Raw genomic sequence first — 15932 nt, 5'->3', positions numbered from 1 at the left:
CTATCTTCAAATGCTTTTATACAAGATGGTGTTTCTTCTGCACAGGGACATGACATTAGAGAGAGAGAGATATGGACCATATGGTTATAGAAAGAAACTTAAAGCGAAAGGGACCTAGAGAAGAGAGAAGACACTTACTTGGTCATGGTTGTTATTATTGACCCACACATCGCCTGTCTCTGCATTATTACCATTAATTCATGGTGTGTCTACTAATACATGTGAAATATAATAGTAGTATAAGTATGGTATACAATATGTTATCTTTATCTTAAAGTGACATGGGCTTGTGATACACTAACGTCGTGTGATGTGAACATTGCCAAAATAAGAGCATCACACACCAAGTGGGGGTTGAGCAACCCTGTCTCTATTCCTTTATCAATCTTCATAATAATAATTAAAGTTTTGACTTAATAATCATTACTTAAGTCTTTGCTATACCAATCGTCCTTAAGTTTGGGGACTCACTCATCTGGTTCTACTTACAATACAATATGTACTTCTGTTGTCAACTAGTATTGAAATTTAAACTAATGAAACCAATCATTTGCTTATTAACAATTCAGATTTTGACTAATCATGGCATGTGTTATACACTCACTCACACTGATTCAAACTCTTATCGCATATCTTTTATCTTACAATCTAGTTCTCCCTTCTTATATGTAAAATATAGATTTTGTTAACGACTCTTGTTTTTTTACTAAACTATCTACAAAATCTCTTAACATAACCTTGTTTGTATGTAAATGTTAGCATCTTCTGGTTTATTTCTGTTTTAGTTGAGTATATTTTTTCTAGCAAGCAGTTTATTGGCTAATATGAAGGACTTTTTAGTTTACCTACATAGCGCGACCTGCGACGTGCGACCTGCGACGTGCGACATCGCAGGTCGCAGGTTATTGTTCGTTTTGCTGTCGCGTAACATGCGATCTGCGATTAGTCGCATGTCGCAAATCGCAGGCATATTGTTCATTTTGATGTCGCACTGACTGATCGCATGACCAGTCGCGGGTTTCCATTCAAGTCGCCCGAAAAAATAGCGACTAAAAATTAAGAAAATTTTGATCGCACGACTGGTCGCAGATCGCAGGTCGCGCGACACGTAAACGAACATAGTTTTAGTTGCATGTCGCATGTTTAGTCGTAGGTCGCGCGACACGTAAACAAACGTAATCTTAGTCGTAGGTCGCAGGTCGCGCGACACGTAAGCGAACAGAGCCGAAATAAAATCAAATTGGATAATTTCAGTCATGCATGTTTTAGAAACTGTCAATGTGGATAATTTCAGTACCTAATTTGGAATTGCATGGAGTCATGGACCATTAATTATTGATGTCATTGCTGTAGTTATCCCTATCTTGACGTAAAGGAAAACATTTTGAGTAAAATAATAAAAACTATATAGACCCAAAAACAACCCATCCAAGCAAATATGGTAGGCCGATAATCAAAATAACGAAACACCCTGTCCCCCGCAACACGTTTTGATATCTCTCTTACTATAATAAGCAATATAAAGATACGCAATAGTCTTTTCTCTCACTATCATAAACTTAGAAAAAAATAACATTTTATGTTTTTATGGAATTGGCATTCGTCTGCTTATATGGTCAGGTACGTGTTATATAAATGCACTAGGTTAAGATCCGCGCCTTGCGCAGGATCAACATTATATATAAAAATTATTTTATGTATTAAATATTTTTATATATTATGAAATAATTAATATATATTAAATAATTAAAATTCAGTAAGTATTAAATATATAATTAAATTGGTGCGAACATATAAAATAATTTTATTAATCCAAATTTTTTATATATTTGATAGGATATGTAATTAAATTTAAATGATACTAAATTAAATTTAAATGATACTAACATAGATAATATATTTTATAGTATATTTTTAATATTAATGTCTATTAAATGATGATTTCTACTCATATAGTTTTTTTATCATTTATATCTTTTATAGAAAAAACTAAATTACTGATAACAAAATTTTCATTGTGGGATTAATAGTTTTAGTAATTTATAATTTTTTTAAAAAAATAAGTTGTCAATGATCGTTTAAAACTTTATCAAAAAAAATTGTTCAAAGTAAATTTTGAAACTAAAATATTGTATTTTATATGGTTTATAGTTTAATTTAAAATGATATATATATTAATCTTAATAATTAATTAAATTAGACTTTTTTACTTATATAATTTTTGTAATCATTTGTATTTTGTCATAACAAAATTTTTAAACCATGGATCATAAAATTTGAATGTGAGACTCTTAACAGTTTTAGTAATTTATAGCCGTTTGTAAAAATTCAAAATATAACATATAAATAAAAATTTAATTTTTTATTATATGGTTATTGTGGTTGTTTAATTTATTTAATAGTTTAAAATTAAACAAATATGATAGAAGATACACTATTTTTTTTTTATCAAATCTTTATTATTCAAAATCATTAATTGTCATATATACTTTAGGAACATTAGGCAATTCCGTAAATTTTATTTAAGGAAATAATAAAGTACATTAATGATGAATTTATTGTTAGTTTAATAAAAAACTTATTATATAATTAGATAGACCAACATATTTCTTTAATGATTCTAAAAATCATCTTATTGATGACATGTGGCTACAAAAAGAAGCTGTAATGCTTCTCAAATAATATATTGGGGATATCAAAACGTTGCTTTACGTCAACACAAAAGCAAATCAGTTGGAGGATCTTTAGTGATAATCAGAATCCAAAAACTTATTTCAGGACGATGGTGATGGTGATGGTGAAAACTGGTGATAGAAGACTCGAGACACGCGGTGACTGCTGAGAGAACTGGCTGTGACTTATGCTATGACAATCAAGCTAGATTGATAAAAGTAGAGAATGCGTTTCCTTTGATGCAAAATGCTGGCCAGAACAGAATATTTTGAGAAAGAATCAGCTAGTGTATGTATGCAATGTATACAGATAATATCTTTATGCAAAATGCAGTGAACTTCAACACGTTGACACGCATTATTTGCTGCGTCTTTATCAAATATGTCCCCACTTCCTTGGACTGTCCAAAATCTAATCAATACCAACTATAAACCAAACCAAGTTAATTATGAAGTTAAATGTAATACATTGGTTCCAAAAAAAAAATCCCATACACTAAGAAATAAGGATGATACAAGGACTTGATTAACTCCGGTCTCTTACCGAGAGTTCTTAATTCATGATAATCATGACATTTTTTTAACATTTTTCGGCCAAGAGACGGCTCTTATATCTCTTAACCGAAGCTAAGAACCCCTGTTAAGAGACTGGGGTTAATCATGGTCTAAGTATTTTACCAAAAATGATGATATAAGTGAAATTCTAAAGATTTTTAAAATAAACCAAAAGAAAATACCAATAGAGGCAGCTGAATGTAAAGTCAAATGTAATAAATAAGAAACTCGGTGTTTTTAAAATCGTACCGACTCGTTGGTTGAACCAGATTCAACCATGAACCGGTTACATAGTCAGGTTGGGTCTAATAATTGGTTCGACCATGAACCGGTTACATAGTCGGATTAGATTTTAGAGTTACTAAACTAATAAAAACCGTTAAAACTATCAAAAATCTATAAACCATCCATATAAACATAAAATTAGTTTATATTTATTAAATTTTTATGTTTTAAATTTATTTATAGTTTAATTATGTATCATATTTACTAACATTATTTTTAAATTTATACACTAAAAATATATTAAACCAGATTATTAAACCATGTTTGACTGCATTAAACTGTGACCCCAAAATATCCAGTTGTCCGGTTTTAAAACACCTAGAAAGACAAAAAGATTCAAATGTCCATTTGTTTGCTCCTTTCTCTCGTAAATCAGGAATATAAGCCCAATAAATCAAGTCCATTTAGGAAGCCTTTTAGTAAGAAATCGATTTTAGTTCTCTCTCCGTCGTTACGCTCTCTCTTCCTCTCGATTGAGTGAACCCTAATTTTCCCCAAACCGCAGACAGAGACAACCATGAACCTCCCCTCCTCCACGGCGACGTCAACTTCGGAGTCGCCTGATACGGCCGCGGGGGCGATTTCCCCGGAGATGTGCGGCGCTTGCAAAAGCCAAGACTCCTGGGTCATACACTCGGCGCGCCTCCGCGGCGTCCTCCGCTTCTACTGCACGCACTGCCTCCTCCGCAACCACCCGGCGTCGTTTTGCCCCACCTGCTTCGCCTTCTACGACTCCTCCCCGCCGCACCAGTCTCGCCGCGTCTCCTGCTCCGACTGCAGCTCCGTCACTCACATCCACTGCGCGGGAGACGCCAAGTCCCCTCCTTACCGCTGTCCTCCTTGCCGCGACCCCGACGGCTTCTCCTTCTTCCGCCCCATCGTCGACGAAAACGGCGCCCGATGCATGGATAAGGCCCTCTCGGAGGCCTTCTTGTGCGCCGCGAAGATCGCGGCCTCGTCGATGAGCAAGGCCGTTACTTTCTACAGAAGCGAGGCTGAGCGGAAAGGGAAAGATGCCGCCGTGGCGAAGAAGAGAGCGCGGGAGGCTCTCGAGGACGTGCTCAAGCTCGACGAGAAGGCTAAGTTGGCCGTTTCGAAGCCCTCTGTGGATCATCTCTCTGGGAATAGAGATCAGAAGCCGAAACAGAGTCCTGCATCGAATGGTGGTTTGAAACAGATTGAGAGCTCTGCCACCGCCCAAGTCAAGAAACAGAGTCCGTCTGTAGTGCAAGTTAAGCAAGAGAAGTGATGCTTTTCAATGGTATCAAAGTATCTTTTGTCTTGTTAGTGAAAAAAGGTTCAAGCTTGGCATATTTATGATTCTGAGTTTTAGTGTAGATTTGTGTAAGTGGTCTCCTTGTTTTTTTTCCAGTTTCTTTAATTTTGGGTTCGCTTGCTATGTGTAGGAGTATTTGGAACGGTGTTAAGTGTTAGATTTCTAATTTTAATTGCTTCATCTTATGTATCTTCGTCACTTTAGAGGTTTGTGTCTTTGAGGTCTGCTTGCTTTTCTAGCAGTGTGAACTCAATTCCCATACATGATACAACCAAACTATTCACTTTCGCAACGCATAGTTATGAATCAGTGTATTTTAAACCAAGATCAAAAAAATATATTCTAATTAATTATTAGGGTCTATTAAGATTAGAAATCTAGATGATCAAGATTCAACTCATGGAAGAAATCGCTAAAAATATTGTCATTTTCATTTGTCGTCACAATGTACCATCGGCTGCATGTACCATGAGTGTTTAATACACTGATGATAGACGCAACATCTCTGCGGTTTAATACATCCAGTAATACATGTCGTAAATACGTACATGAAACATGATCATATTCTCATAAGAGACATTTTTCTTTGAGGCTAATGATGGTGTCTCTAAGGCTTGACTCGAGGGGAGTGAACTCAACTCCTAAAGTCTTCACTTTCTCCACACACACTTCGTAAATGATTTCTTTCGTCATGATTTCTTTCATCTCGCTTTCTCCATTCCTAAAACAAAGTCAAATGATCTTACGCTTTTGGTACACCCTTGGACTTCGTATATATCAGCAAAGATGAAATGGATATAGAGAACTCACATATCAGCAATACACAAATCTGGAATTAATTCGTGTATAGTGTCTCTAATTTCGTTTATCGTCATACTTGGGCCATCAATGAGGTATCTGCCATTGGCCGAAAGAATCTCCAACGCTTTGACATGAGCCAAGGCAACATCTCTCACGTCCACGAACCTGTAGTTTATAAAGTTGAAAGGGTTCTTACCCTTTACCATATCCACAATGATCTCTACCGAAAAGTTAAGGGTTGGCTGCAAAAGTGGGCCGATTATAAATCCTGGATTTATCACGACCATGTCCATTCCATTGTCTTTGGTAAATTGCCAAGCTGCATTCTCTGCCAAAGTCTTGCAGAGTGGATACCATAACTGGAGAATAAAAGGAAATGTGAAAGAGATATTCCAAAATTGATATGTAAGTATGTAACAACAAATTTAAAGGACCTTTAATTCGGTGCAGACACTTGGATCAGAGAAGAAAGTCTCGTCCACCACGTCTTTTGGCTCCAAAGGACGAACAAGAACCGCAGCCGTGGACGATGTTAAAATGACTCTTTTTACGGAGGAAGTTTTCTTGCATGTGTTAAGGACGTTAAGAGTACCCTTTACGGCTGGATCTATTAGCTCAGTCTGATAAAAAAAAACATATTGATGAATCTGCTTTAGGGTTTCGACAAAAAAAAATGATTTAGACCTTTAGAACGTTAGAAGCCGTGATTGATGAATCTGCTAATTAATAGAATTTTTTTTTGCAGTTTCCATGACAAACCTGAGGATCCGTGACGATGTACTTAACAGGAGAAGCTGTATGAAAGACAGCGTCACAACCTTCAATAGCTTGTTCGAAGGAACATTCTTCCAAAAGATCTGCTTTGAACAGTTTTAGTCTTTCTTTTGCACCCTCAAGTGCAAGGAGATGTTCTGTTTTCGCAGTGTCGGCTAAAGAAAAAAAAATATAACATGTAAGTCGTCAAAATGCAACTGAGCAAGTCTTACAACTGATTGAAGAAAATTTGAAATTACGTATTTAGTAATTTAGGTATGAGGGTGGAAACAATTAAAATGTAGAAGTAAAGAAAAATTAAATTAAATGTATGCTCGATTTTTGGGAAAGAGAAAAGGAGGGAACAAACTTGGGTTTCGAACGGTAGCCCTGACGGTGTAGCCACGGAGGAGCAAAAGCTTAACAATCCAAGAAGCTATGTAACCGGAAGCTCCGGTGACGCAGACCACCTTTCCTCCGCCGTTCATCTCTCTTTTAGATGAAGAGAAGGGATAAGTTCATTAATAAGTTTTGTAATGTTGGTCAAATACGTATCTATTAGGCGATAAAGTGAGTGTCGTGCATCTTTTGGACTGTTTTAACGTGTGGATGTAATGAATTCTACATTGCTTTCGACCGTTTCATAATCTTAAATGCTAAGAAGTTGATTAGAATTTTAATTCCGTCTTAGTAAATAACAGGAGTTTGAATCTGAACTGGTTACGTATTTGACACGTTTATGATTACAAAATTTTAATATGTTTGGCAAAAGAATTAAAATCTAAATATGTGACCAAATTCTTCTTACTAGTATAGTAAATTGGCATTTGAAAAGAATTTAATCCACAATTAGGCTACTTTTTCTTTATAAATTTGATAGATAGATGAAACATCTTCGACAGTATTTATGGGCTTTTTTCAACGTATTTATGGTCTATTACGATTTGAAATATTGATGAGCAAGATTCAAACTTATTGAATAATTCGCTCAAAATATCCCCAAATGTCATCTGTCGTCACAATCTACAATTGGCTGCATGTACCATGAGTGCTTTGAAATGAGAGGGGCAACATCTCTCACGTCCACGAGCGTATAGTTGTTATGAGCGAAATATCTGTTTATAAGAGTTGGTTGCAAGAGCGGTTCCAACCCCAAGTTTCCACAACTTAAATACATCCAATAATACTAATATAGAAGTTGTAATACATATATGAACGTCATCATATTCTCATACGAGACATTTTTCTTTGAGGCTAATGATAGTATCTCTAAGGCTTGATTTGAGAGGAGTGAACTCAACTCCCAAATTCTTCACTTTCTCCACACACACTTTGTAAATGATTTCTTTGATCTCACCTTCTTCTTTCCTAAAACAAAGTAAAATGATGTCATGTTTTTTTGATAATACCCTCGATTAAGTTTATACGCCGTATGATGATTAATTAGTAAGATGAAAAGAATAAGATAACTCACGTATCAGCAACACACAAATCTGGAAATAATTCACGCATAATCTCTTTAATCTCGTATATGGTCATACTTGGGCCATCCATTATGTATCTGCCATTGGCCGAAGGAGTCTCCAATGCATTGACATGAGCCAAGGCAACATCTCTCACGTCCACGAACCTGTAGTATATTGAGTTGAAAGGGTTCTTACCGTTTATCATATCCACAATCATCTCTACCGAAAAATTAAGGGTTGGTTGCAAAAGTGGGCCGATTACAAATCCTGGATTAATGAAGACCATGTCCATTCCATTGTCTTTGGAAAATTGCCACGCTACATTCTCTGCTAAAGTCTTGGAGAGTGGATACCAGTACTGAAAGAGGAAAAGGAAACGTGTAAGAGATAATCCAAACTCTCAAAATTGATATGCAACAACAAAATCAAAGGACCTCTGTTTCCATGCAAACACTTGGATCAGAGAAGAAAGACTCGTCCACCACGTCGTTTGGCTCCAAAGGGGGTTGACGAACAATAACCGCAGCCATGGACGATGTTACAATGACTCTTTTGACAGAGGAAGTTTTCTTGCATGTATTAAGGACGTTCATAGTACCCTTTAGTGCTGGATCTATTAGCTCAGTCTGACAAACAGCCACATAACATTAGAGATGCTCCTGCTATATAATTTGCGATGTCCACAACAAACCTGAGGATCCGTGACGATGAACTTAACCGGAGAAGCCGTATGGAAAACAGCTTCACAACCTTCGATAGCTTGCTCGAAGGAATATTCTTCCAAAAGATCTGCTTTGAACAGTTTGAGTCTTTCGTCTGCACCGTCAAGTGCAAGAAGATGTTCTGTTTTCGCCGTGTCCGCTAATGAAAAATATAACATAAATGTCGTCAAAATGCAATCGACGAGAAATTAGAAAATTCCTTTTTTAATCATCTATATATTAATGGGAAAACATTTAAAAAGTTATAATACGTAGTTGTACTAATTAAAAAAATACTATACTGAATTCTCACATAATTAGAATGCTAAATTTGCTTACGTGACGGCTTGAGAATCAATTAAGAACTTTGTTAATCCAAAATTAAATTACTAGGAAATATTATATTATATAGTATGTCCATTATGGACAATTCATTTATCAAATTGAAATTATTGTATATATTCTTTCCTTAAATAAAACCTACGGAATCACCTAATGTGATTAAAATATATATGACAAATAATGATTTTAAATAATAAAGATTCGCTAACAATCCGTATACTTTATATCATTTTGTTTAATTATTTATTATTAAAATAAATTATACAATTACATTAATCTTATAATAAAAATTTAGATTTTTTTTGTATATGTTATATTTTGAATTTTTCAAAACGAGTATAAATTACTAAAACTGTTAAAAGTCACACATAAACTTTTGTGATCAAGGTTTAAATTTTTTTTCTGTAATAAGATACAATGATTATAAAATCATATGAATAAATAATTTTATTTTAATAGGTGTTTATGTTTATATATATATATATATATTTCATATCGTTTAAATTAAACTATACATCGTATGAAAATACATACTTATATCTTGATATTTGCGTTGAATATATATTGAAAAGTTAATATTTTAATCTTGAAATCTTTATTTTTTAAAATGATTATAAATTATTGAAACCACTAAACATTTCACATTAAAAAAAATTGTTACTGTAAAATTTTGTTACAAAAATATGCAAATAATCATAAAATCATATGGGTAGAAACCTCATTTAATAAATATTCACATTAAAAGTATACTATATATCTATGTTAATATACTTTAAATTTAATTATATATCATATACGATAGATAAGATTGATTGTTTTGATTTATTTACTCTAACATGATTGCGAATAAACAAGAGCGGTCGTTTGATTTATATGTGCACGCCAATTTATTACATAATAATAACTGATTTCTTAGTTATTTAATATGTAATTATTATTTTATTATTTCATAATATGCAAAAAACATAAAATAAGTAATAAATATAAAATATTTATTCTGCACAAGACGCGAATCTTAACCTAAGTATGTATCTCTTTAATAATTTTAAATCTTAAATATTTTCTAAATTTCAGGCCAAAACAAAATAACGAAATAAGAATAAACTCAAAAATCAATATTTATATCGAGCAATAACAAAAATGAAAAACGTGATACAAAAATGAGAAAATATTGAAGATAGATATGATTGGCACGTGAACGTAAACTTCTCATAACCATAATTAACTTTTAAGTTGCTAAATCATGATATAAAACCGAGCAGGCATAGTTTCATTGTAACCAAATAGTAGGCCTGAGATTCTTCTCCCTAAATGTTAGGTTCTTAAGGGATAAGTGATTTTTTGACCTAAAATATTTTTAAAAATGAGATCAGCTCACCAGTAAACAAATTATGTAACTAACAAAAAAAGTTTTAAAAAATTGTTTAAGGGCCCAAAATATTAATTCGATCAAAAATATATCCGTACGATTGATAGACCATAGATTTTACCCACTTTAAGCCATGGTCTATAAGTGTTTTAATATATATTTACTACTATATATAGTCTATTTAGAGTATTTACAGGTTCAGAGACGATTTGGATTTTGGTGTGTTTTGGAGCCTTTTGAGTGCAAAGCTGCACAGACGTGTCAGATGTCTAGCTATGGATGGAGACCTTCCCACCGTTAGATTGAGCCCATCTTTTGACACAAGATAGAGCTTTGAGTTAGCTTTACAATTCCACCGGTTTGAGGTCAATCAGCATCCTGTAGCAGAAGTTATGCCCGTTTTACTGAAGAGTGGCCAGTCTGCCTCGCAAGAGGAAGCTGTCGAGGAGATGAAGGACTGTCGATCGATAACACAGCATTGGTGTCGATCGACAGTGATGCCAGAACGTGGTCCAAGCATATTTCAAGACCGTTTGAAGCCCATAAGCCACACCAAGTTACCAAAATACCAGAAACCCTATTTATGTATTTCCAAGCCATTGTTGACGGCAACAAGCTTTCTATTATCCTATTCTATTGTTTTCTCTTAGGTTTGGAGAGAAGATAAATTCTCTTTCAGAGATTGATTGGAACTCCATTGGTTTTATCATAGATTTCTTATCTATTATATTATTCAGACTATGATTTGTGTTTTTGATTGCATATCTGAGTAATTCATCTTGTTAGGTTTAGGGATTTCATGAGCTTAATGTCAAACTGATAATCAATTAGGAATGCTAGATTATCTATAGATCTCTGCACCATGGTGATTTGTAATACTAGGATCTGGAATAGTTAGAATAGCACGACAGTGTGACTAATTGTTTGAACCTAGAATCATAGGATAGTTGAGAGACATGAAAGTACAATCAATTAACGGAACCCGAACTCTGCTGGATTAGATACCTAGGCACATACGAGACTTGGTCTAGGAATCTAGTTGAACTAAATCGATTAGGTCGTTAATGCTTGTCTGAGGAAGCATCGATCGACGCTCAGGTCATATCATCAATCGACGCTCGCTCCAAGTCAACAAGCGACAGCTGAGACTGGACTTAGACATCTGATTAGCAATTGCATGCGAAAACTGGATTGCTTACGTATTAAAATCGAGTTCTAGAATTGAATCTATAAACCATTAGCATCCTTGAATTGAAGTTTTAAATCTTTTGATTGATAAATCCCTAGGTCTAGTTATTTCTCCTAATTGTTTACAACCTCAATCAACCAATCGAACAACTACTTTGTTCACTTTGCTTTCATTGATTTACTGCTTTATAAACTGTTTGTCTAGCTTAATTTTGATTTCTATAGTCTATTGTGTGTCCTAGCTCTCTGTGGATTCGATTCCTAAATACTACAATTGGACCTTTTATTTGAGAGACTAAAATCACTCCTTAGGGTAGTTTGAGTGTTATCAACGATATTTTTTAAATAATTTTCATATAAATTCACCATGCGCAATCCTACTAACTTAATTTAAAGAGCGAAAAAAAACTGAAAAGGTAAGAACTAAGAAGTAAAGAAAAGTTAAATGTATGCTGAAAAAGTGAAAAATTGAAAATAGTGAAAACCAAAAAGTCATCATTCAACAAAACACAGTATGTATAAGACAAAAGCTAAAAGTAAAATAGAAAAAATAGATGTCACATATCAAAGAAACTTTTTTTTGTCAACATCAAAGAAACTTGGATTTGAACTTTATGGTTTAATTGGATATATTTTTGGTGTTTTAGGTAAAAAAACAGTACATTATACTAGGATACATTCTATATGTTATATATATCCGATATATTCAATAATTATCTAAGATTTAAGATAATCATATATTTTATAGAGAAATTGCAGTAGATAAAGCAGAAAGAAAGTTTAATTAAGGATATGAAAAGTGTACTGTACATTTTTCATAATCCCGCAGATACCCCTATAGATGTACTATAATGTAGGTCAGACTTCTAGATATGAAACTGAAAAACAATCTAATCTAATTCGCAAACTTCTTTTTTTTAATACACATTTTCTTTAATTTATTTTCTCTATATCTTTTTCATCATCCCCATTTTCGTTCAGGTCATCTTCCAGTTGAGAGTTAACGATTCAAAACAAAAGCACACCCAATTTAATTTTCTTTGGGTCTTCAAAGAAGAAGATATGGTGCATGAAAGCTCAGAGCGATTGATAGGAGAACATGGTGATGTAGACAGAGAAATAGATCAGAGCGATTGATAGGAGAAAAATAAAGATATTCATTATGTGATCTCAAGTCGGAGGAAGGAGAAAAGTTTGGTAAAATAGGTAGAAAAAATCTGTTTAGAATAAAAAAAAAATAGTATAATCTGACAAGATTATATTTACCAAATCATGCTATCAATACATTTTTTCTTACAGCTATTTAATGATTTAAAGCGTCAAGGAGACTTTAGTCATTTTGCACATTTTGCATGCACATCGATGCAAATACTTTTAAATTATAACATCTACCTAATTACTTATCTCTCTATATATATTCACGTAAATGACTCTATTTTATATTAATTATCACTAAAAAAATTCCATTACAGACATCGTTTTACATTTCTAATGTATTTTTATTTGATAAAAGATTAAGTTATATCATTAATCGTTTTATTTCTTAATTAGTGAAATTAAATAAAATAATATATTAATTAAATATAAAAGAAACTTTTCATAATTTTCTTTATATACATGAAATTTTTTTAAACTATTATTTTGAGAAACGAAAAGAAATGTTATATTTTATCATGTCTTATTAAGATTTTAACCGAATTCTTTGTAATGTAAATTTTTATTGTTATTAAGAAAAATTCAAGAGGTTCCTCTAATTTAACACATCAGAATTTCCAATTTTCTTTTGTTGAGCAACTTTTAATCATTGCAGTCTCGTGGCTTGAATAGTAATTTTGTTTCATCTTTTCTTTTCCATCTTATATGGTAAATGTTTTTATTTTCTCTCATACTGGAAATATTAGAAGAACTGAACTTTTGCTAGAGAGTATATTTCTATTTATTCTAAAAGATGATACATTCAGATAATGGAAAAGGGGATGAGGAACAAACTTGGGTTTCGAACGGTAGCCCTGACGGTGTAGCCACGAAGGAGCAAAAGCTTAACAATCCAAGAAGCTACGTAACCAGAAGCTCCGGTGACGCAGGCCACCTTTCCTCCGCCGTTCATCTTTCTTTTCTTTACCTGACATAAACTGTTTTAGATGAAGAGACGAGAGAAGTTCATTAATAATAAGTTTTGTACTGCTGGTCAAATACGTATTTAATTATTTATATTAGGAGATAAAGTGAGTTGTCGTGCATCTTTTGGACTGTTTTACCGTGTGGATGGGATGAATTCGACGTTGCTTTTTGACTGTTTCGTAATATTAAATGCGAAGAAGATTACTTTTTATTTTGTAATAACAACAGTGTGAATTCGAATTGATCAACATATTTGGCACGTTTGAAATTAGATTTTAAATATGTTTCGTAATCTTTTTTTTTTTCCATCTGATTTTATTAATCGGGCAAAGCCCAAAACAACAAACATACAAAACCTCATATAGAGGTCCAAACCAAAACCACAAAACCCAAACGGAACACTAGGTAAACCACGTGTATGACTTTCAGACTCCGAGCCCACGTGTCACCCATGCCCCACCACGATCACCGCTTCGATGATCTACGTCGGAGAACAACCGCCGAGTCACCGAAACCACCATGTCTCCCCGAAACCATTATGCAAATCGCCACCGGAACCACCGGAGATTCAACCACGACTACCGAAAAAACCACCTCCAACAACTGTATTGGAAGCTTTAGGCTTCATCAGCTACACACACCTTGAGCTTTGGAGAGCATCAATCGAAAAGAATCGAGATCTCACTACAAGAAAACAGCGGTATTCTGACGGACATTCCGACGGAAAATGAAATCCTCGGAATTTCCTCGGAATATACCGACGGAATTCCGAGGAAACATCAATCCGTCGGAATATTCCGAGGAAATTCCGAGGAAAAATGTGTTCCTCGGAAAAAACCGACGGAATTCCGAGGAAACATCAATCCGTCGGAATATTCCGAGGAAATTCCGAGGAAATATTATAGGGATTTTACAAAATTCCGAGGAAATTCCGACGAACTAGTGATCGATCGATGCGTTTTTGGACATATACCCATCGATCGATCACATTGTTACGCTTTGGTCCATCTTAGTGATCGATCGATGCGTTTTTGGACATAAATCCATCGATCGATCCGTTTATAAAAAACCTCAAACACTAGTTCCTCGGAATTTCCTCGGAATATTCCGAGGAAATTCCGAGGAACACTTGATATCCTCAATCGATCGATGGGATAATCTCATCGATCGATCACATTCTTACGGCCCGGTGCATCTACGTGATCGATCGATGCGTTTTTGAATATATATACATCGATCGATGCGTTTATAAAAAAAAATTGACGTTTTGAAACCCCAAACACTAGTTCCTCGGAATTTCGTCGGAATATTCCGAGGAAATTCCGAGGAAGAAGAGGGTTTCCTCGGAATTCCCTCGGAATATTCCGAGGAAATTCCGAGGAAATAGGGTTTTTAAACCGAAAACAACGTTTTGCGGTTTGAATAACACCTATATAACCCTTATTAAGGGTCTTACGTTCATTATGAAGTCAAAAATTTGTTCCTTACCCTATAATAAACACTTTTCCGATTGTATGAACGAAATCCCCACAACATAAGAGAAACACTTATACACTTTAATGAACGGTAAAGGGAATACTTACAATTCGTTTTGAAATTTTTTATTTCATGGTTTATGCTCATCTATACAAAGAATCCTCAATGGTATGCATTACAATTGTATAAGAAATGAAATACGGCAAAAAAATTGATGTTTTGAAACCCCAAACACTAGTTCCTCGGTATTTCCTCGGAATATTCCGAGGAAATTCCGAGGAACACTTGATATCCTCAATCGATCGATGGGATAATCTCATCGATCGATCACATTCTTACGGCCCGGTGCATCTACGTGATCGATCGATGCGTTTTTGAATATATATACATCGATCGATGCGTTTATAAAAAAAAAATTGACGTTTTGAAAACCCAAACACTAGTTCCTCGGAATTTCCTCGGAATATTCCGAGGAAATTCTGAGGAACAATATAAATTAATAGAAATACATGCACAGGATATTTTTTTCCTCGAATTAATGAAAATATTCCGAGGAAATTCCGACGGATATTTAAGTGGCCGTCGGAATTTCCTCGGAATATTTTCATTTAACCGGGCAAACAAGCCGCCAAATATTTCGCGAAAATTGAAATTGAAATACTGAGGGAATTCCGACGGAAAATATCCGTCGGACCCAAGGTTTTATAAACTTGAAACGCATCTTCTTCCCCATTTCTCTCTTCTTCCCCATTTCTCTCTTCTTCCTCTCCGGCGATCTCTCTCTCCTTCCGGCGTTCTCCACCTTCTCTCGCGACGATCTCTCCGGCGAATCCTTTCCATTCCCTTGCAAATCATGTAAGGACCCTATCCCACTCTCTTAGGTCCTATTTGTTAGGTTTTTAAGTAGATTTGATGATTTTAGAAGGT

At 34.3% G+C, this 15932-nt stretch overlaps 3 protein-coding genes across 3 annotated transcripts; 1 reads left to right on the top strand and 2 right to left on the bottom strand.

The window, feature by feature from the left end:
• The first annotated feature begins 3912 nt into the window (after window positions 1-3912).
• On the top strand, window positions 3913-4973 carry BNAC05G07070D. Its single transcript, XM_013838140.3, has one exon. It carries the CDS (start codon window positions 4030-4032, stop codon window positions 4759-4761), a length of 732 nt encoding a protein of 243 aa, XP_013693594.1. The 5' UTR covers window positions 3913-4029; the 3' UTR covers window positions 4762-4973.
• Window positions 4974-5197: 224 nt separating this feature from the next.
• LOC106401941 (phenylacetaldehyde reductase-like) lies at window positions 5198-6964 on the bottom strand. The gene is made up of 5 exons (XM_013842558.3): window positions 6713-6964; window positions 6349-6518; window positions 6024-6209; window positions 5599-5948; window positions 5198-5509 (listed from the first exon to the last, which is right to left on the bottom strand). Exons 1-5 carry the CDS (start codon window positions 6828-6830, stop codon window positions 5356-5358), a joined length of 978 nt encoding a protein of 325 aa, XP_013698012.1. The 5' UTR covers window positions 6831-6964; the 3' UTR covers window positions 5198-5355.
• A 484-nt stretch (window positions 6965-7448) lies between these two features.
• LOC106401942 (phenylacetaldehyde reductase) lies at window positions 7449-14042 on the bottom strand. Its single transcript, XM_013842559.3, has 5 exons — window positions 13398-14042; window positions 8500-8669; window positions 8243-8434; window positions 7817-8166; window positions 7449-7710 (listed from the first exon to the last, which is right to left on the bottom strand). Exons 1-5 carry the CDS (start codon window positions 13513-13515, stop codon window positions 7572-7574), a joined length of 969 nt encoding a protein of 322 aa, XP_013698013.1. The 5' UTR covers window positions 13516-14042; the 3' UTR covers window positions 7449-7571.
• Between the last annotated feature and the right edge of the window lie 1890 nt (window positions 14043-15932).

This window comes from Brassica napus, chromosome C5 (assembly GCF_020379485.1).
Source record: "Brassica napus cultivar Da-Ae chromosome C5, Da-Ae, whole genome shotgun sequence".
NCBI lineage: Eukaryota > Viridiplantae > Streptophyta > Magnoliopsida > Brassicales > Brassicaceae > Brassica > Brassica napus.
This window is presented reverse-complemented; position numbering and strand designations above follow the sequence as displayed.

What these genes read in the sequence shown, in the direction of transcription:
- LOC106401941 (XM_013842558.3), bottom strand. Translation starts at nt 6,830, where the DNA reads ATGAACGGCGGAGGAAAGGTGGTCTGCGTCACCGGAGCTTCCGGTTAC. An exon ending in GTGTCTGCACCGAATTAAAG is followed by an intron (nt 5,949 to 6,023) that starts GTCCTTTAAATT and finishes TTTATTCTCCAG; the next exon opens with TTATGGTATCCACTCTGCAA. An exon ending in GATTTGTGTATTGCTGATAT is followed by an intron (nt 5,510 to 5,598) that starts GTGAGTTCTCTA and finishes ACTTTGTTTTAG; the next exon opens with GAATGGAGAAAGCGAGATGA.
- LOC106401942 (XM_013842559.3), bottom strand. Translation starts at nt 13,515, where the DNA reads ATGAACGGCGGAGGAAAGGTGGCCTGCGTCACCGGAGCTTCTGGTTAC. An exon ending in GTGTTTGCATGGAAACAGAG is followed by an intron (nt 8,167 to 8,242) that starts GTCCTTTGATTT and finishes TTCCTCTTTCAG; the next exon opens with TACTGGTATCCACTCTCCAA. An exon ending in GATTTGTGTGTTGCTGATAC is followed by an intron (nt 7,711 to 7,816) that starts GTGAGTTATCTT and finishes ACTTTGTTTTAG; the next exon opens with GAAAGAAGAAGGTGAGATCA.
- BNAC05G07070D (XM_013838140.3), top strand. Translation starts at nt 4,030, where the DNA reads ATGAACCTCCCCTCCTCCACGGCGACGTCAACTTCGGAGTCGCCTGAT.